This window comes from Diorhabda sublineata, chromosome 4 (genome assembly GCF_026230105.1).
Source record: "Diorhabda sublineata isolate icDioSubl1.1 chromosome 4, icDioSubl1.1, whole genome shotgun sequence".
NCBI classification, from domain to species: Eukaryota; Metazoa; Arthropoda; class Insecta; order Coleoptera; family Chrysomelidae; genus Diorhabda; species Diorhabda sublineata.
This window is the reverse complement of record NC_079477.1, coordinates 11,067,952-11,087,899: the sequence shown is the minus strand read 5'-3', so window position 1 is coordinate 11,087,899 and position 19,948 is coordinate 11,067,952. Positions and strand designations below refer to the sequence as shown.

At 32.6% G+C, this 19,948-nt stretch overlaps 2 protein-coding genes across 2 annotated transcripts; one reads left to right on the top strand and one right to left on the bottom strand.

Annotated features, from left to right (window-relative positions):
* The first annotated feature begins 206 nt into the window (after positions 1 to 206).
* LOC130442997 (macrophage mannose receptor 1-like) lies at positions 207 to 6,679 on the top strand. Its single transcript, XM_056777429.1, has 6 exons — positions 207 to 546; positions 735 to 820; positions 2,347 to 2,455; positions 3,854 to 4,140; positions 5,715 to 5,823; positions 6,362 to 6,679. The coding sequence occupies exons 1-6, from the start codon at positions 417 to 419 to the stop codon at positions 6,589 to 6,591; spliced, it is 951 nt and encodes a 316-aa protein (XP_056633407.1). The 5' UTR covers positions 207 to 416; the 3' UTR covers positions 6,592 to 6,679.
* A 1,704-nt stretch (positions 6,680 to 8,383) lies between these two features.
* On the bottom strand, positions 8,384 to 10,353 carry LOC130442996 (piercer of microtubule wall 1 protein). The gene is made up of 2 exons (XM_056777428.1): positions 10,143 to 10,353; positions 8,384 to 8,516 (listed from the first exon to the last, which is right to left on the bottom strand). The coding sequence occupies exons 1-2, from the start codon at positions 10,322 to 10,324 to the stop codon at positions 8,384 to 8,386; spliced, it is 315 nt and encodes a 104-aa protein (XP_056633406.1). The 5' UTR covers positions 10,325 to 10,353.
* Positions 10,354 to 19,948: the final 9,595 nt, after the last annotated feature.

The window sequence follows — 19,948 nt, the reverse complement described above, 5'->3', positions numbered from 1 at the left end:
ACAGTATGTTGGAACAAACCTAAACTTTCTACGTTTCATGAATTATGTGCATTATTTCAATTTAACCATAAACTGTGTTACCCTCGTATGAATTGCAATAAAATCGAAATTGTTTAATGAATTCTTTAATCACTGTTAATTGAAATAAATTGATAAAAATGAAATAAAATACACTATATACCAATAAGGAAAAATATAATTACATTGAGTAAAAACAAGTTCACTCAGTTCTTGTTAATTATAATGTTTTTCCTTTTTTATTTCACTGAGTTGATTTCTGGAAATCAACAGTAAAAGTCATGAAATTTCAACATTATATGATATCCATAAGTAATTGCTAGACAAAGACATACGTATTGCGATATAAACAACTGATTCCTAGAATCAGTTTGTTTGCAAAAACAAGTCATGACCCGATGTTACTTATATCAATAATTTTATTCGCGAAATTTTACAGTTGTGTATATCCACCAATCAATAATATTACAAAAACAATGAGTAAAATCCTGGTTCTGTTCTTTTTGTGTTTCTTCACATTTTGCCAAGGTAAGTTTTGTATTTACTATTTTATAATAATTAAAGCGAAAAAGAAGATTGCATCGAAAAAACTATATGATAGATAGGAAAATAATTCTTTATTTCCAAGATAAATCAGTGAAATCCAATTTTTTTAATTAACCTTCTAGTTGTTCAGTTGTTCTGCTAACATAATATGTAATCAAAATAAATTCCAGGTGAAGATTTCAAAGAATATAGAAAAGAATCTAGTTCCGAATTGAATTCAGATGTTAACGACAATTATTATATAAGTAAAACTAAGGTAAGTTCATATTTAGAAAATGTTGAGGCTAAAAATAAAACATGAAATGTAAAATTGTAATACAACAAATAAATATGTGTCTACAATCAAAATATTACCCTTCAATCGATCTTTGCATAGGCAAAGTAAATCTTAAAAGAATAATTTTTTAATGAACAAGAAATATCAACTGCCCAATAGATATATAGTATGAAATTAATCAAAATATAACATATAAAAGAAATATCTTTTATATGTTGCCATTTGTGAGTCCAGACACCAATGGTTGTTAGACGTCTGAAGCAGCCAATTTTCCCACGCATATCGAGAGAAATGAATATACTATAGCACTTCACTATCCATCTATCAATACATATTTGCTGTACGGTTTATTTCTTTTTTTAACAACATACGAAGTGAGCTTATTTATCAGTTTGTCGTCTAGTGATAGTGGAAATGTATGAGGGATCTTCAGAAAAAGCTTTGGAAACTAAAACCTATGTTTGCGGTAATTGATTTGAACACATGACCAATAATTTCTGAGTATTATAAATACGCACGCTTTGTTCAGAATATGTTCTGAAAATGCATTAATTGCGAAAAGATTTCTAAACGTTTAGTTTAATATTCTTATTATTAACTTTCTGTGGTAGTTGGTATCGCAAAATAGCTCATTATTTATAATTTGTTTTGATTTATAGATTGCGGTTTATTAATACTGGTTTTGAATTGAATCAACACTGCAAGTACCACATAATATTATTTCCAGAATGGAGATAAATAACGCTATTCTTTTTTATGAACGAAAATGTATCCGGATGCTACAATCAAAAACAAGGTACTTTGTTGTGAAGATGTGCTGTGGTTGTTTTAATCAGGCATATCATCCGATGTGAAAGACTGGTTTTGATATTTCTGCATGACAATGCCAGACCCCGTACTTCTAAAGTAACATAGGAATTGTTACGATTGAGGAGATACGAAATCTGAAGTTAGATGTTATACAGCCAAAATTTGGCACTGGTGTATATATTTCCTATATCTAGAATTGGAAGAACACTAGTTAACTTTGAACGTTGGTGTGAATACAGTTTATTTGGTATTTTATATATTGATAGTTGTTTGTTACAAAATTTGGAAAAAAGATGTCGTAGTCGTTTTTGTAAGCAAAAATAAAATCTTGTATATATTTATTGTGTAGAAATCGAGTCCTGCCTCTTGTCAGTCAGTTGAGATAAGAAAATAAGAGTTTTGGATAGCTACATTACAATTATTCTTCCCTTAAATAGGATTTATTACTATTTTAGATGTTTTTTTATTACTTATGCAGTACGGTCTTATTTCCTCCATACTTCACTTATATTTATATGACGTTAGGTTAATTCCAATTTATTTACTTTGAAACGGAAAATTTCGATTAAAAGAGAACTAATTCTCTATTTCTTGTTCTATAACCTGATTTGAAGTTAATCAAGCTGACACATATCAAATGATCAAATATTTCCAATACTCCAAATGTTAACTGAATGCATTTATTAATATTTTAGGAAACTTATTATGAAGCACTACAGATATGCAGAGAGAAATCCATGCAATTAGTCACCATAGAGAACAAGAGGAAGAACAGAAAAATTGCTAGACGTCTAGAAAATACAGGTAAATATTCATGGATTGTATCATATTAATATACAATTTATCACTCTATTTACAAATTGTCTCATATGGAAAATCAATCACTGGATATGGAATTTTTCTAAACGTATAAAGGCTGCTTAACATGATGCAAGACAACGTGCAAGAAATTGCATCCAATTTCTTAAAGCCGCTTGACATGATTTTCATTGTTAAACTAGGTACAAAATATTAAATAAAATTTGAGGTTTGGAATTTCACTTTTCTTGTTTACAGAGATTTGCATGCAATTTCTTGAACGTTGTATTGCATTATGTCAAGCGGCCTCATTCTCATAATGATTTTTATTGAGTTTCAAAGTGCTTATGCTGATTGTATAGGTATGAGAAGTAATTTTTAGTGCAAAAATCGAAAAATGCAATAACAATAGTAGTATATTCATCAAAGGAAAATATAAAGTATTCTAGATATGATAATAAGAGGAAGACCGAATTTTCTCTACGATTATAGAAAGGGAAAATCACACTTTAACAAAAATTAATCGTGGCACATTTACTACTGATTGTTTACTGAGTGATTACTCTTGATAAATACTGATTGCCTTTTAATTGTGAGTAATTGAAGATGTTTCTGGATTATTATTAAGACTCTTCTCAACTGACTGGAGTGGTTTACTTACCGTATTAATTTTGATCGTCATAGCCACGTAGCCATCAGCCGTGCTCTTTCTGCCTCTCTGTCGCTACTCAGAGCAGTAATTATCTCTGGATCAACCAGCAATGTTAACCTACCGTTACCGTTACCATATCTGTTGTGTAGATTTGAATTTGGTAACTTAAGATGGGTAGCTAATTTTTACCATATATTCAAATTTATTGATTCTAATTTTGTTCATGATACACTTGCCGTGTGGATCACTCAAGAAAAATGAAGATCTTGAATGTGTTCCCATTCTCAGTTATTTTGGAACTTACATTTTGTCCATAATTTGCTTCTGGCAATTAAAGATTTACAATATCTTATGAAGGTACCTAAAGTCACTATATAACAGCCGCTGAAAGTGTGCTGAAGAGTACATTCATTGGTATTCAACTAAAAGAAGAGAGTGTGGGAGACGTTATATTGAAAAGTTCAAACAGTGTTTGAGCAGTATAAAGTAGAGAGAATGTACAGGGAGTACCAATCATGATGATATTCAGCATGTCTTATAAATAGTTTCAGCCATTTGATCTAAAGTAAATAGTGTGTTACTACAACAACAAAATACCATGGCATGAACATTTTGTTGGTCCTTCAAGCCAGAACTTAGTGTGTTAATATTCTAATCACAGGAGGAAGCTGCAAGCATTATTAGCTAGTATTTCAAAAATTACATTTATTTAGGTATGGATTGATGTGTATTCAAAAAATTCTTCTTTGTAGACGAAGAGTATTGGACATCCGGAAACAGGATAGTGAATTATGAATGGGCTTGGTTGAAAGGAGAACCTTTAGAATATCACAATTGGCTGAAAGATCATTTCTATGATTATTCTGGCAATTGTATCAGTGTTTCTAAGAAAAATAACCTCACATTTTGGAAACAAGAGAAATGTGATGACAAGAAACGCTTCATATGCGAAAACTTGAGTGAAATTTCCAAGGAATGTGAGCAAGAGGATCTAGTTAGTGGAACTACTGGGAAGCAGTATTATATTTCTGAGGATATCGTGAGTATTATTCATTCTATCTGCACAATACTTCTAATTGAGTACGGAGTCACTCAATTAAATTGAACAACATGTGAAATCTGCAAATATGTATCAATTTCTACCATTTGTTGTACTAATAATGCTCAGTAATTTATGGTACAGGATTATTATCCATATTTTTTACTACGTGAACAATATCTATGCAATTGCATTGCACTAAGTAATGACAACTCGAAAACTTCCGAAACTAACAGAAGAACATTCTGCGTTAATTTCTGGAATTGAAATGAGAATGGGAAAATATATTATAATAATTATTATGAAAGTAATCAAGAAAAGAATAAAGTTACATTAACGCTCTACATAATTAAGTAAAGAATGAAACTTTTAACTTAATATATTTATGGGAGTAAGAGCATGAACTTTGGAAAACTAAGATCAACAATTTGGACTAAAATGTTAATAGAGAAATATATGAATCTGTACGAAGCTGTTTTTATAATTTCAATGTAGCCTTGATGATAAACGAGGGTGGTGCCAGAAGTACCTGGCCCAACAAACGCCCACCTTTTAGGTCCATACACTTTTCTCAGCAATGTTTTTATTAACTGTCGACATCACCTTTTTATTATTGAAAAATTATTGACCTACAAACTATTTTTTTGAGTCTGGAAACAGAAAATAATCCGAGGGGGCTAGAACTGGCGAATTTTGCGTATGAGGTAGCAATTTAAACATTAACTCAATAATTTTGGCCATTGCAATAACGAATGCTCAACTGGTGCATTGTCTTGATGGAACAACACTTTCTTTTTAGAGGCCGTTTTTGTTTGATTTCTTTGTTCAAACATTATAATTATCTCGCATAATATTCGCCGATAATATCTCCAATACCAAGATAGTTAATGAGAATTATCGCTCATCTCAAAAAACCGACGCCTTGACCTTACCTGCAGGTGGAACGGTCTTTGTCTTCTTTGGAGCCGGTTCTCCCTTTTCAGTCCATAGTTTTGATTGTTCTTCTCTTTCGGGTTATGAAACGGCGCAAAAATTCTGCTTTACTTTTGTGAAAGGTGACCAAATAGTTTATGGATGCTGTTTTTGTTCCATTGTGAGCAAATGGCATTCATTTTGCGAACAGCTTTCTCATGTCCAAATTTTCAGTGAATATGTTGGCTAGCTCGCCCACTTTCAGTCGACGATCATCCAGTTCCGGTTTGTGGATTATCTTTATCATTTTTGGAGTCGTCATTTGGTCGACCACTTGCTGGTCTTCGCAGGTCGTATGGCATCGTTTAAACGCTGCTACCCAATATTTTACTGCTGATAACGTAGAAGCAGTCTTACCCAGAGTAGAATCTAGTTCAACTTTCATATAGGTTGGGCTAGTGCTTTTCAAATAAAAACATTGTATCACATAACGATGAGCAATTTTTTCAATGTTTGCAAATTCACCGAAAACATTCACTATTGAGGGTTGCCAAATAAATACTAAACAATGTGGCGTATTCAAACTTGAAACATATGCTGCATAGATTGTATACTCTCCAATAGAATGGTATTTCAAGATAATTATTTTATTTACCTTTTAGGTAACATACTCTAAAGCTGTTGAGATGTGTCAATCAATGTGTATGAATTTACTTAGTATAGAACATGAAGAGAAGAACGAGGATGTCTACAAGGCCCTTTCCAAAGCAGGTAATTTGCTCCTGAAATTTATTATATCACGATGTTTTAGTAACCAAATATTTCTTGTCCAAGATATCTTTCCACTTAATGCTAGAAATGTGTTGATAATTTTTATCCTGGTAATTCATAATTGGTGGAAACTTCATATACTAGTTGACGTAGTGTACACGCACTGTAGTAAGACATTTTAGTGTTAGATAAGTGTATCACACCTATTAAGGTCATTGTTAGTGGACAAAATTCTCACTAGACTAAGCAGTGGCGGAATTATAGTCCTAGGCTACGCGGATGATCTACTGGTGTTAATAAGAGGCAAGCATAAAGGCATAACTTTGACAGGATGCTGAACAAATATCCTTAATGTAACTAAATTAATACTTTTATCGAAGTTAAAAACCTGGGAGACATCCTGGACGAAATACTTACTTGAAACAATCATCTAGATAAGGTAAACTCAAAAGCCACTGTGAGTGGTTCAATTTTCTCACTTGGACAAGTCTCCCGATTTCCCCCATGCTATTTGATTTATATAGAATTCGTGTTTTAGGTGCTGATAAAATATACTGGTCTTCTGGTTACTACAAACCGAGTCAACTCTTGTGGAAATGGATAAATGGAAACACTGCTTCCTTTTTCAATTGGAACACAAAAGAACCCAATAATGCCAGACAAAACGAATACTGCATCGAAATTGTTATGAAAGATGGTAAACTTGTATGGAATGATGAGCCTTGCGAAGAAAAAAGAATGTTTATTTGTGAAACAACTGTTTCATAAGAATCCAATGCTAAATTTAATAAAAATTCATGTAAACTTTGTTAATAAATCTATATCGTAAATAAATACGGCAATTTGAAAAATGATATACATATTATTGAATCTACCCAACCCAAACCTGCTTTTCTTCTGGAACCGGTTGCTGGAAGAACATGTGTAGTAAAGTTAGGGATGTTTATATAGATGATAATCTAGTAGTTTCGGGTGTTAGTACTAACGTTTCAACAGTAGATCATCCAAGGGATTACAGATACTTTGTTTAGGATCAAGTTCTTAAAAGTAGTAAAAATTTCTGAAAAAAACTAGAATCCTGATCGTGAAAATTACAAAATTGCAAAATATATCGAAAATTATTCAATATTGAATTATTCAATTTTCTGGGAGAGACTAGATTATCAAAAATGTTACTTTTTCTAGTTATATTCGGTTGGCCTGAAAATTTAGTTAATCAGTAAACTTCCATTGTCTTATGAATTTTTAGTGTGAAAATGGTGTAAAACTTCTAGCTTCATGCAGTTACATGAATCTTTCAATACAATTTCTCTAGAACCAAAGAATTATTTCTCTCTACTCTGGTAACTTAGTTCAAGTTTTTCTTCCGTGTTTATTGAGAACAAGGACGGAGTGACATTAAAAGGGAGGAGGATTTAGCGATAAACGGAAATCCCGAAGTGGTTGAATTGGTATTATCCAGAATTGATGAGATATTTCGCAGTGCTTGCCCTGATTTCTGCAACAGAATTTAGGGTCATCATTGTAGTAAAAAATAATTATAAATCATATAATTATCTCAAAGTATGTTTCTAGCTCATATTTGATAACGTCAGAAATACCTTATTAAAACTGAATTTCAGAAATGACACTATTAGTCTGGCCACAAGCCACGAAAACGCTGCAAAATTGAATGTTAAATTATGAATCCTCAAAGAACATAAAAACCTTGGATTTTTCCTTCCAGTACAACAATTAAATGGACTCATAATAGCTATCAGATCATTGAGGATTGCAACCCAAAACGAGATTTTGAGCATAATTTCCCAATGCCGTTTCAATTTTGATTGCAAATTTTATTCTATTTCTATTACTTTTACGTTTTTTGTTATTGACCGAATTACTTACAGAAATTTTGCACGGAAGCTTGATCTCAACTATTTTCATGTTGATATACTATACAAAAAAAGAGACAATCGTTTAAGAATAATAATTTTTTAAGATCCACAAAAGGTAAACAAATGAAACCACTCATCAGCTGATCGCTTTCAACCACCAGCTACCAGAGTAGAAACGATCTGTCACATAACTACGACCTGATTAACTCGTTAGTTTCCGAACATTCATATCATGATTGGGTTAACCCGATCATAGTTTCCGAGAAGTCCTGTACACTTATGTATCAAATTAGTGTACTCTTAATTTCAACCAACTTGTGCATTCCAAAGCCATTACAGTCGCATCAAGGCTATTCGGCACTATAATACAACCGTCAAATCAAGGAACTATTATTTTACTATTATTATTTTTGTAAAGAATTTAGTTGATCGACTAAGGTCATTTTCATAGTAGTAGATTTGAGTAGATCATTTATTGCAAAATATATATTATTCCATAAAAGTGAAAATATTAATTGATTTTAATTAAGAAATATTACTCAAAGAAACACAATATCAACTTACTCGTAATTATTATCGCAGGTTACAAACTGAAAATATACTCGAATAAATTTTTATTGAAAAAAGCCAAGTCATGAATTTACAATCAGAAATTTTGGATTATAAGTTGGTCTGAAATAAATTCAGCAGTACGTTCGATCCAACCCCGTGTTCAAAGAGTAATTCTTGTAGTTGCCCGCCTTAGCGAGCGCCTTGCTGAATTCCTGACAAGTTGGATAAAACGAAGTGGGAACGGTGTGAATTGTTGGAGGATACCTGAAAAACATTTTTTTGATGAAAAAGACATTTACATTGAAAAATGTTCCGTAATATATGGGATGCATAGAATAATGTTGGAAAATTAGATTCAAAGCGAGCGAAACGAAAATTTAATGTACAGTTCAGAGTGTCATATACACTGCGATGAAAATCTATCGTGTCTTCTTCTCTTGCTGTGGTACTGAGAAAGCTCAGTATTCGCAGCTAATCTATTAATCGCACTCCTATTATAATGTTGATTGCTTAAATCTGCGAGTTGTATTTTAATCTCTGAATATAGGAATATGTGCGGCGGTCTCCATCCCTTGAGATTATTGCTGTAACTGATTTTTTCCTCATCAGCATTATATTCTAGAGTTGTCTCTATTTGACTAATATAGCCGATTCCACAGAATGGTTCATGTCTTGCAAATGCTTTATCCGCCTCTACTTTTGTATGTGTGTATGCCATTTAATTGCTCTCCACATTAATGTAACTTGGAAACCATTTAAAGGTACAGAGTGAGGATAAATTAAGGTTATAGGTATTTTATTGATGTATTCCTTGATTCAAAAGTTTATCAACGGATTGACTAGTAGGAGAACATCAATTGGAAACTTGAGAGTCACGATAATTTCGAAAAAGTGTGAATCTGTTCATGTGGTGAGTTAAACCACACGGTTTGCTTCTGTCTCTTTAACCACTGATCTTCATTACTCATTATTTCCTTTCCTGAACTATTATCATCCTTCTACGTCGTATTTTGCTCTACCTTCTGGGCTCTCTTCATATGCTTTCTTATTTTTTATCTTCCTCGATAGTGAATTACTTTTCTTTGAGAAGTCATAACCGTATTTCCAAATCTTTTTTAACTTGGAGACTTTTACAATGTTTATCCATATAATTGATGGTCAACTTCGAGATTCGTTAGTTATATTGATTCTTTGGTCTCATTTCTATTCAGTATTTTGTTTCCGTTGCTCTTCTTATATTTTCACTTATATTGCTACTTTAGCGCCATAGATGATAAGTTTCCGTTCTATATATTCCGATTTATTCGAATCTCTTATCCTATTCGTTTATTATTTCTATGAATTATTCATACATTCTTCTAACTTCATGTCTGGGAGTTTTGTTTTCTGTTACAATGCCTGTACTTGCTTTCCTTTTATTTGGCGCTAAGTTCTGTTTCTTCTGAGCTCTAGTTATTTTGAAAATAAATTACTAGCTAAAACATTTCATTACAATTCAGAATGTTCATACATCAACAATTGATAAATGATAACGTAATCAATTCAGCTCAGTTCAACTATTAGTAACTGTGAGGCACAAGCTCATTTAACTGAAAAAGTAGTCACTGGAAAAATTTGAATGAATAGCGATGTTCAAAGCACGATACATTATCAATTTACAATAAAATGAGAATCTTGAACAATGATGTTTTTAAGTAAAACACATAATTTTATTACATAAAAGCTTTCAAAAGCTACTTTTTGTGTGTGTAGTCAATTAACCACGTATGGAATCTACTAAGCGTATTTGTTACGTCATTTTTCTGAAGTGGTTCTCGATAGTGTATGGGATTTAAATAGCAATTTCAACGAAAACAACTACAACTTTTCACAATTAGAAATATCACTGACCTTCCATAATCACTAGAAGTTGTTCTATAAAAAGGATGATCTGGTGGAGATTTTTGTAGACCATAACCATAAAACCAAGACGGATGATCAAACCGTTTGGGTAGTTGGCAAGTTTTATAAAAATCCGAGGTTCTTATGTTTGAATCGGTTCGATTATGTAAACCGGGACAATTCAAATCCATCTTGAAACAAACTCACTTTCAAAAGTAAATATTTTTATGACAAACGTCAAATGAAATTGTTATATCCGAGTTGGTATTGATAAAACTTACTATGGAAACAAGATAAACTTTTCAATATCTGTGATAGAGTCATAACCAAATTACATTGTTGTTGCAATTACATCAATAATTATATTTGATATTATAATGAGACTTTCCTCGAATTAATTGTTATAATTGTTTTATTATAATTTTCTCATAACATGAATCATAAAAACTTACAATTTGAATAATAAATATTAAGTCATTTATAAATAATGGGAGAGAGTATTTAAAATACAAGTAACGGAAGGTTTTTAATTCCAGCAAGAGCTCCAAATTCGACCACGTAGGTCGATTGGTAGCACTGATTGCTGTTTGATAGTTTATCCTTTAAGCGGAATGTCAGGTGAATAACTTCAATTTACACCACGAAAATTGCTTCCACCGCTAAATATAAAAAAATATGAAAAACAATATGAAACATTTATGGTTTGGTGTTTGGATGAAGGAAACAAAATCATAACAAAAAATGTGGTGCCTTCACTACAAATACTTTGTCTAAGAAGTTATAATTGATAAGAACTAATATCTTAAAATTGAAATGATCTCACCACTCTCAAAATAAAAGTGATATTGGGAGATACTAACCCACTACAGAAAATTACTAAAAATCGTTTAAGAATGGCATACATTCATATACGAAAAAGCGTACGAGAATAACGTTCTTCTAATACCAAAACAGAAAATAAAATACAATGGTACTATCAGTAACAACTCCTATTATAATAAATCATCAAACTAGTTTCATATTTTCTGCATAAAATACAGAAATACTTTCAGTAGTTATAGAAGATACTAGTCTAGTTAATCAAATCCTCTCAGAAACTTTCCGACACTTCGACCACCAAATGTTAGTAAAAACCACGTGAACTTCTTCGTCCTTGCCAATGAATCACTTCCACGGCGTAATTAGACGTAGCTTGTCATAAATCTAGGATGTAATTTAGCCTGTAGGTTATCTTGACGACGTGGCCGGTTGGCCCCCACACTGTTTGAAGTGCAAACCACGCAAGTTAGGCCAGAACTTGATAGATTCCTTGGTCAGTCATCCCTTGAATATGAAATTATAAATATAAATGCTATAGGAAGTGCTCTAAATTACCTCAATTTATGGAAATATTAACTCGCCATAAATGCATTTTACATTAAAAATGTTTTCGAGTCTGCCCGATTGCACATTAAATTACCTTACCACTTTAATTAACGTTTCATTTCAAAACTTTTCTCAATTGTCTTAACATGGCTATAATTATACTTTTGTATAAAGGAGGAGATAGAAATCCAGCATCAAATTATCACTCAATTGCACCCCTTTCCATGTTATCTAAGATCATAGAAAAATTGTTCAAAGAGGCTTTTATCATTTCTGTTCCAATATGAAATACTTACTAACCATCAATTTGGGTTTTGCAGTAAAAAATACACAAATAATATTCTCCTTTCTAAACGGCCATCACTCCACTGCAACAACTTTCTGTGATTTTTCTAATTCTTCCGATTGTGATAATCACCTCTCGTCAAGTCATACCTGACGAACAGAAGTCGGCTTAGAAGGGTAGAGTACCCCAAGGCTCCGTACTAGGCCCTATGTTGTGCCTTCTGTTTATCAACAACTATATTGACATCGGTCTATTTGCAAATGACACTAGTTGCTCTTGGAGCAACCCTGATCTCACGATACTTCATACGATCATATCTAGTGACATAATCACCCTTATATCATGGTGCGATTCTACTATTCTCTGTCTTAACGTTTCTAAAATTAAAGTTTTATCATATGAAAATATATTGCTGCCTTTCTTATTAAATAACACCATCATTGAATTCGGTGAATCTGTAAAATTCTCAGAACTTGTTGTGGACAATTCCTTGGAAAGAACTGAATTCATCCACCTCCTTAACAGTTTATTATTCCCTTATTGAGTCGCACTTCCGATAAGCTCATCCCTTCTGGGATAAGTTGTGGTGTGACTCAATATTTACTCGGACTAAACATTAGGGCTCACTGCGGAGACCTATTTAAAAAATGAAAAATTCTGACTCTTCCTTCCTTATTTATCTTTGAATCCGTTTGCCTAATTCGTAAGCACGCTTCTCCAATTTCAGAAAGATCATTGCACGGCTATCCACTTTGGAACACGGAGCACGACATTCACTCCTCGTTCAGAATTAGTTAAGGGCTCTATATTTCACAATGCATAAAAATGCACAATCACTTGCCACTTGATATATTGTATATGGATAAATCTACTAGCTATACTGAATTCATAGAATAAATAATCAGATATTGAGGGAACTTGAGACAATGAAACATATTCCATCGAACTTTCAGAAGATGTGCTTTCCTTTTGCAATTCCTTGAGTTGTTTCTTGGCTCAGCAATATACTTGTGATTGATTTGCGCATTTATGTCATTAGAATAATATATTTCTCAAGGTATAATGGTTTTTCTATATGCTATAAGTTCTGTAGCTGTCTCTCCTTTATGTTTCCGTTAGTCTCAGAGTTCCAGTTTGCTTTGTTCATATTCTCGTTTAACTTCTTATATATTTATCTATCCTTCATAATAATATCCGCATCGTCTAATTACACTTTCGTTTGTGTTCAATCAATTCGGAGAATAGTTTTTTCTCTGTACATAATTTATTCATTCAGTTATTACTTGGATTACCTTACCTTATCCAAAGATGTCAATATATTTTCAATAAGTTAATTGTAATCCTTTTAAGACGCTTACAAATTAACGGAAAATGTTTTAAGTTTATCTACTTAGCGGAACAAATTTTGTAAACTCCAATATTCTACTTTAAAACTTTGCTGTGGCTGATTAAAGTTTTATGGAATAACTTTCTGTTTCTTATTCTCGTGGTTTCCATTTATGCTTTCAACTGGCCTATCATATTCAGTGGCCAAGTAACCCGCATCGCTCTCCCTTACCCTCTATTACACTTGAAAATGACGGAGGATGGAGAAGAAAGATAGAAGAAATTCGGGAGGTGAAAAGTCAATTTATTTGTCACGACAACATGGGCGGACTTATAAAGGATGCGGTTGATCAATAATTTACAAATAACCACGTATCACTCAGAAGCGGGCTCAGAAAGTAGTCCTAAGAGATTAGAAGAATAGAGAACGTGATCAGGGATCACTATAAATTGATATTGAACAATCCCACACCGTAGAAGCAATACTGCAAAATATCTAGAGGATCTCGAAATATCTGCATAATATTTGGAAAGATGATTATACAGGAGTAGCGTTAAAAAAGACAACACAAAGTGGAGATATAAATGAAATAAAACTCAGTTCGTTATTTGCTTCGAGAAAAGACCTTCCAAACTAAGGGAAAATTTATTGTAATTATAAACTTTCTGTAGGCGACAAATTTGATCAAGAATGCAGAAGATACAATACAGTTGATATGTTCCATATTTACATTGAAATACATACATGAATGATATGAGGGAGGTGGATGATATTAGAGTGGATTTCTGTTCATTTTCCTCAAATAAACATATTCAAAATGACGTGTTCATCTAAGTGTTGTAATAATAATTAATTTAACTCCCTAAACTGATTTCAAAAGTGTACAATTTTGAATCTTAACCTGCCTTTGGGGTATAAATAACGAAAACATAAGGAAATTTTAGACCAAATGTTAACCTCACTTTCCCACTCTACTAGAGAACTAACGAGGCTCTGACGACTGAATAACTGACGGACTAAGCAGTCCTCACTTCCTAACCAACAGCATTGCGTGGAGGAGATAGAAAGTGGTCCTTGTGCTGAGAAATAAATCCACAAGGCAGATGAACTCTATCGAGCAGTGAACGGCATAAGAATGCAGAACGCAATTAGTATTATATCAACGATGAAATAATGAGATTCCCTGCAATATCATAGTGAAAGCAGAATTGAATATAATTCTCGAGTGAGTCCTCCAGGATTTCCGGGGAGCACAGGTACGACTAAGATGAGAAATGAAATCGATATCAGAAACACTCTGCTACGGATATTATTTAAGAATCGGCATATAGAGTATGAAAAGGATGTACGAATGAGAGGCTGAACAACATAAGAAAACTGCATAGTAAATTTCTAAAAAGCCGCCTGTACACATGGAATATTCGGAAGACAACACAAAAAATGTATAATCCAGAATCAAATCGATTATATTATTCTCCATCCGAGATATAGGAATGCAGTGGAAACTGCCAAAATATACCCGGGCTAGATATAGGCTCGAAACACAAACTTCTTGTGACGGAGATTATGATGAAGCTCATAGGGATGAGAACCAAAACATAGAGCTATCGGTACCAGCCTACTGAAGAATAACAGTTTGGAATTGTTGCACCAAGATCTAAACGAAAATTTGAATAAATTACAATGGTCACACATCTTTTCAGATGAAGATATGCTAGATACTGAGGATTAACTGATTATATGAGAAAAATATATCAAAACTATTCCTAACGAACAAGGAAGAAATGAATAGCTACAGAAATTATACTGATATGGGTACATCCATTTCAAAGTGAGAAGTAGAAGCAGCAATAAAATCAGCTACAGTTGGAAAAGCTAATTTGGGAACATATCTAGATGAGATAACCTCATTTTATAATGCGGTTAGCTGTTAATATTCACCACAGCTAATCTTTAAGAATCAAACTAAAGATTGCTTTCAACAATAATATTTTTTAACGAATGATTGTTTCCAACTGAACAGATTGTACAATATCCAAAGAATTGGAGTTCCGATTAAGTTCAAGACACGCCACTGAATTTATTGAACTGGATGGGAGCCAAAATGATAAAGAATTGAAGTGGTTGTCGGTAAAACCATGGCCATCCAGGTAACGGTAACTGGCACTAAAGTGTCTCATCTGCAATTCGCTCTGATAAATCACTGGTGCATAAATTTTCAACCAATGTCGGTCATATCGCCGTTTCCTTTACTCTATCGTTCTGTTTCATTCTCTATTACGGTAACGCTAATGAACTACTTCACACAAGAATTCTCGTACATTGTTCGGTATTGTCCGCCTGTTGGCTATTGGGAACTATAATAAAGGAAAAATTCTCGTTGGATTGTGCAGATGTACCTGTTCAGGTTGAAAAAGAGAGCGTTACACTGAAGCGAAAACTTCCTAATGCACCCTGAAATTAAATTTCTCATGTCTGTTTGGAAAATGAGCAGTATTTTTGAATTCATATTTGAGTAGACACAAAAAAATTATAATTGAATTAAATTATTAACCAATTCAGTATTCAAATTCAGTCTTCCAAAAGCATTGTTCTGCATTTTCAAACTTTTCTGAATCTACGGAATTTTTTTGGGCTTTTTACATCTATGTTTTGTAGGTACTTAATTGTATTATATACTTGGTTCCTCCCTATCAATCATAAGTTTAGGAAAGAGGTAGAGAATAAAATATAAAAATCTCAATCTGATACTAAATTACAAAAAACTCACATAATTCTTATTGTATTAAAGAATATAAATACAATCAAACCCTTCATTTGGTAGTCTTGTTTAGCTTGTATTCACCATGAGCAGTACCACATTTGATTATCCAACAGTAGTCCACTACCATATTTCCATTTTCCACTGTGGCACCTCTCCTTATGAGCAATTTTCTGGTGGAATATATCTCCGTGCTTTTCTCAAATTGCACCTATTGTCGAGAAGTGAATCTAAAGGAAGTAAATAGAATTCAGTTCAATTGAAATATTGCATCCTGAGGTGTTATGAGATTGATAGCTCCTTTAACGAAATGTTTGTAATTGCTTGATAAATTGATACCCAGGAAGATGTTAAACACATTTTTGAAAGCACCTAAAGCTCTTTTTTCCATTCTTGAGAAGATAGTTTTAAAATTTCGAATGTTAAAAAGATTTCATCTATCTCTATTGTCAAAAAATTGTTTACAATTTGTAAACAAGAGAAAACGACCACACAAATAACTCAATAAGTACACGAATAGAATAAAATCTAAAGATAAAATAAACCCACGAGAACTACAATGAATAATGATATTTCGTTTCAAAATGTACATGCGAAAATTTGTCTATGTGTTACGTTTCATAATACATCTATACATGTCAAAATTAAATCAGATAATGAAATTGAATGCGGTAATCATGATATATGTAATAATTAGTATTACAAATAAATATTAACATTAATCCAATATATGAACTACTCTTAATTCTGAGCATATGCAGCGTAGTTTTCAACGTAGAATGCACATTCCAGTAAATATGCTTTCAAATTCTTGCGAAAATCGAAAAAAGGTATTCTTGAGTTGATTTCACTTGGCACTTGAGTTTTTTCCGTATAGTCTAGAATAGAGCTCTCAATTAATTTTGAATCTGGAGTTGGTAGATAAAGATCGTTCTCTACGTTCCTAAGTGGTTAGCTGTATATTGGACTTTCTAAAACACAAGAAGCGTGCTTACAGATTGGGAAAACTTATTCAAAGATGAATAAGGAAGGAAGAATCACTATTTTGAATCTTCTAAAAAAATTTCCGGCAGTGGATCCCACTGTTCATTTTGAGTAAAGATCTTTCTCTTTTAGTTTGAAGATTCGCTCAAATTGAGTTGCAAAAGACGTACCTCAGAAGAGAAAGGCATATTGGAGATGAAACTCAATAAGGGCATAATAGAGGAGGTGAGGTTGAGGAGGTGGATGAGTTCAGTTCTTTGGAAACTGATCTCATCGCCGAGCAGTAGGAAGTAAATTTTTAGATAAGGCGGCAATATGTAAATCCCATTTCAAGGAATTGTCCACAACAATCTAAGAATTTTGCAAATTCAACTTCGTCAATGGTGGTATTCTTTAGTACAAAAGGCTGAAACGTATTTTAATATGATCAAACCAAAGTTTTAGAAACGTTGCGAGACAGATGATTAGAATCGCACCATGATTTAAGTGTGGTTAGGTTACTACATAAAGTCCTTCAATGTGCCGTGACATCAGGGCTGTTCCAAAACAAACTAGTATCGGCCGCAAACAGAAGAAACAAAATAGGGCCTAGTATTAAGCATTGAAACACATTCTATTGGTTTCCAAGAGGACATCGTTTTATCAACCCTTACAAACTGATGTATTTCTGAACAATTCTCTGAAGTGATGGCCAATCTTTAATTAAAAAATGCTGGTTTCTGGCTCCGAACTCCCATTCGCATTAAAAACACAAACATTTTGTAAAGCCACTCTGCATTCCGTGAGCAGTGTGCAACTTTTAGAATAGCACAGATATTTCACTCATGATCTTCGTAATGAACATTAATACGTTCTGTTATAATTTACCATAAAATAACCATAGTTTACGCTTGTCTATACGGCTTCTTCCATTTCAGTAACTATAAACCGAATCATATGTATAATCATATAATGATATAAACCACGAAGTATTCAAGAACGATCCAATCGTTGATTATTTAATAACTAAGAGACGCACCTGTATGTCGAGAACTCATCAAACTATCTCCTCACACAAAAATGTCGTCTACTTTGTTTGAATTCTAACATCTTACTCGACATTTAAATTCCGCACAATTGTCAATTTGTTAACCTAAGGGAATTCATCAGGATTCAAACTCTCTTGTAGTTAGGTCGATGAAGTCAATGAAGTTTCCATTCACGTACAGTTGAAGTTTGGTAAAATGATAATTATGTATCCTCATATTAATTAGTACTATTATTTGCGAGGATTTGGTCTTCATGTTATAGAATTATTAAGAATACTGTAACACATCAACATTTAAATTGAATTACGCGCTATTACAGAATAATTTGGAATATTCAGAGTGACTCAAGAAAAGTAAACAACTGATATCTAGCGAACTACTATTATATACGATATGTTCTGTACTCGTATAATATCACTTTAAGAAATTAATAACAATAAGTGCCCAAAATTTAGTCTACCTTGTTGTTGGTTATGGTAACACAATTCATAGCAATTATTATGTAAAGTTTGGAGAGAAAATTCTCCGAATTTCCATCGTTATGCTTCCTAAGAGATCTTTAATGCCTTTACCAAGAAAATAAATCTGACGACTTGTAGTCTGGCAATGTAAAATGTCAATTAATAAAGTGTAAATATAAGAAAATCACTTCGAAAAAAGTGCAGGTGAAAATATTTTAGGATATTCATTTTTCTTTCTTTTCAGCAGAACAGCTTACTTTGGTAATGGCTATCACGAAAATTCTCAATATGCACTTCGAATTCGTTAACCACCCATCGTATTCACCTGATTTAGTCTCCAACGACTTTTCCCTGTCTATTCTGGGGAGAAATAAATCAACAATCATCTGGAAGGGCTTGAAAGGCTATAGTATCGCTAGACATAATGAACAAACTTGAAATCTTATTTCGTTTTAGGTCGAAAACTTTTCATATAATCCTCGTATATACCTTGTGCTTTCACATTTGATGTTATTTCTCTTTTATGTTATTTCATACCAAAATCAAACGTACTCCTAAACTTATTTCTATATCTATACAATCTAATGCTTATTCTCCTCCCATCAATTTCAAAATTTTTGTTTCCGTTAAAGACTTCTAGACGTCTAATTGCATCGATCTATTCAGCAGATTAACCAAATTGAACTTCTGTTGTTGGTAGTTTACTATAAAATGTCCAATAAAAACCCTTCTGTTCAAAACTCTAGAGCTAACAGTGTGGGCTGGAACTTGAGAGAGGCTACCCTGTTAATACCTTTTAAAAAGAAACATAAATAAAACACTTCGTTTGATATAAAATAGAGGTTTCGTAGAAAACGGCTCAACTAAAAGCGATATTTTTACAATATATCTGGATTATATTTCGATGCATTACGAGCGGGAGTTCAGGGGTTTCAAAGAGGATACAAAGCTGATGAATTTCATTATAATTAACGTTCAATGTTCTGTTGGTTGAATTTTATAAAATACCCCATCATGAATGAATGAATAAATAGAAATTAATATGAATAAATAGTAATAAATCTTTCATACAATGATTAACACGCAAGCAGATATAATAAATTTTCTACTTGGAAAATATAAAAACTCAGCGGGTATATATTTAATTTCCTCTTAATTTCCATAAAAACGCTTAATAACAACAAAGGTTATACCATTTTCATCACGTAATTACAGATTGTATCTGAATAGAACTCATATTCGGAAGTCATATATTAGTCTTTTTAAAACGTTTTCTTTTGTAAACAATCTCGATAGCAGTTTCTCGTGTAACCACTGCACAGAGTCGACTTTAAACATATTTATTTGATAAAGCTTGCTATTAAAAAATTTGTAGTATCAATATGTACACATTGTATGTTCCATATTATCAATGGAAATGTGAACATTCAATGTTCTCTGCTTATGACAAAATATTTCAGAAGTGTTGGTTTATCCAAATTATAGAACAAATCAAATTGTAATTTGAGCTATGAGACCAAAAGGAACTCCTGATTATTGAAATAGAAAATTTGTCTAAATGAAAAACAACCGACAGAAAGAAAATTTCATCACACACTACCTG

Bases quoted from the DNA above. Each gene is read 5' to 3' on its own strand.
- LOC130442997 (XM_056777429.1), top strand. From the start codon at position 417: ATGTTACTTATATCAATAATTTTATTCGCGAAATTTTACAGTTGTGTA. The intron at 2,456-3,853 runs GTAAATATTCAT...TCTTCTTTGTAG, and splicing joins TAGACGTCTAGAAAATACAG to ACGAAGAGTATTGGACATCC. The intron at 4,141-5,714 runs GTGAGTATTATT...TTTACCTTTTAG, and splicing joins ATTATATTTCTGAGGATATC to GTAACATACTCTAAAGCTGT.
- LOC130442996 (XM_056777428.1), bottom strand. From the start codon at position 10,324: ATGGATTTGAATTGTCCCGGTTTACATAATCGAACCGATTCAAACATA. The intron at 8,517-10,142 runs GTCAGTGATATT...AATGTTTTTCAG, and splicing joins ACTTCTAGTGATTATGGAAG to GTATCCTCCAACAATTCACA.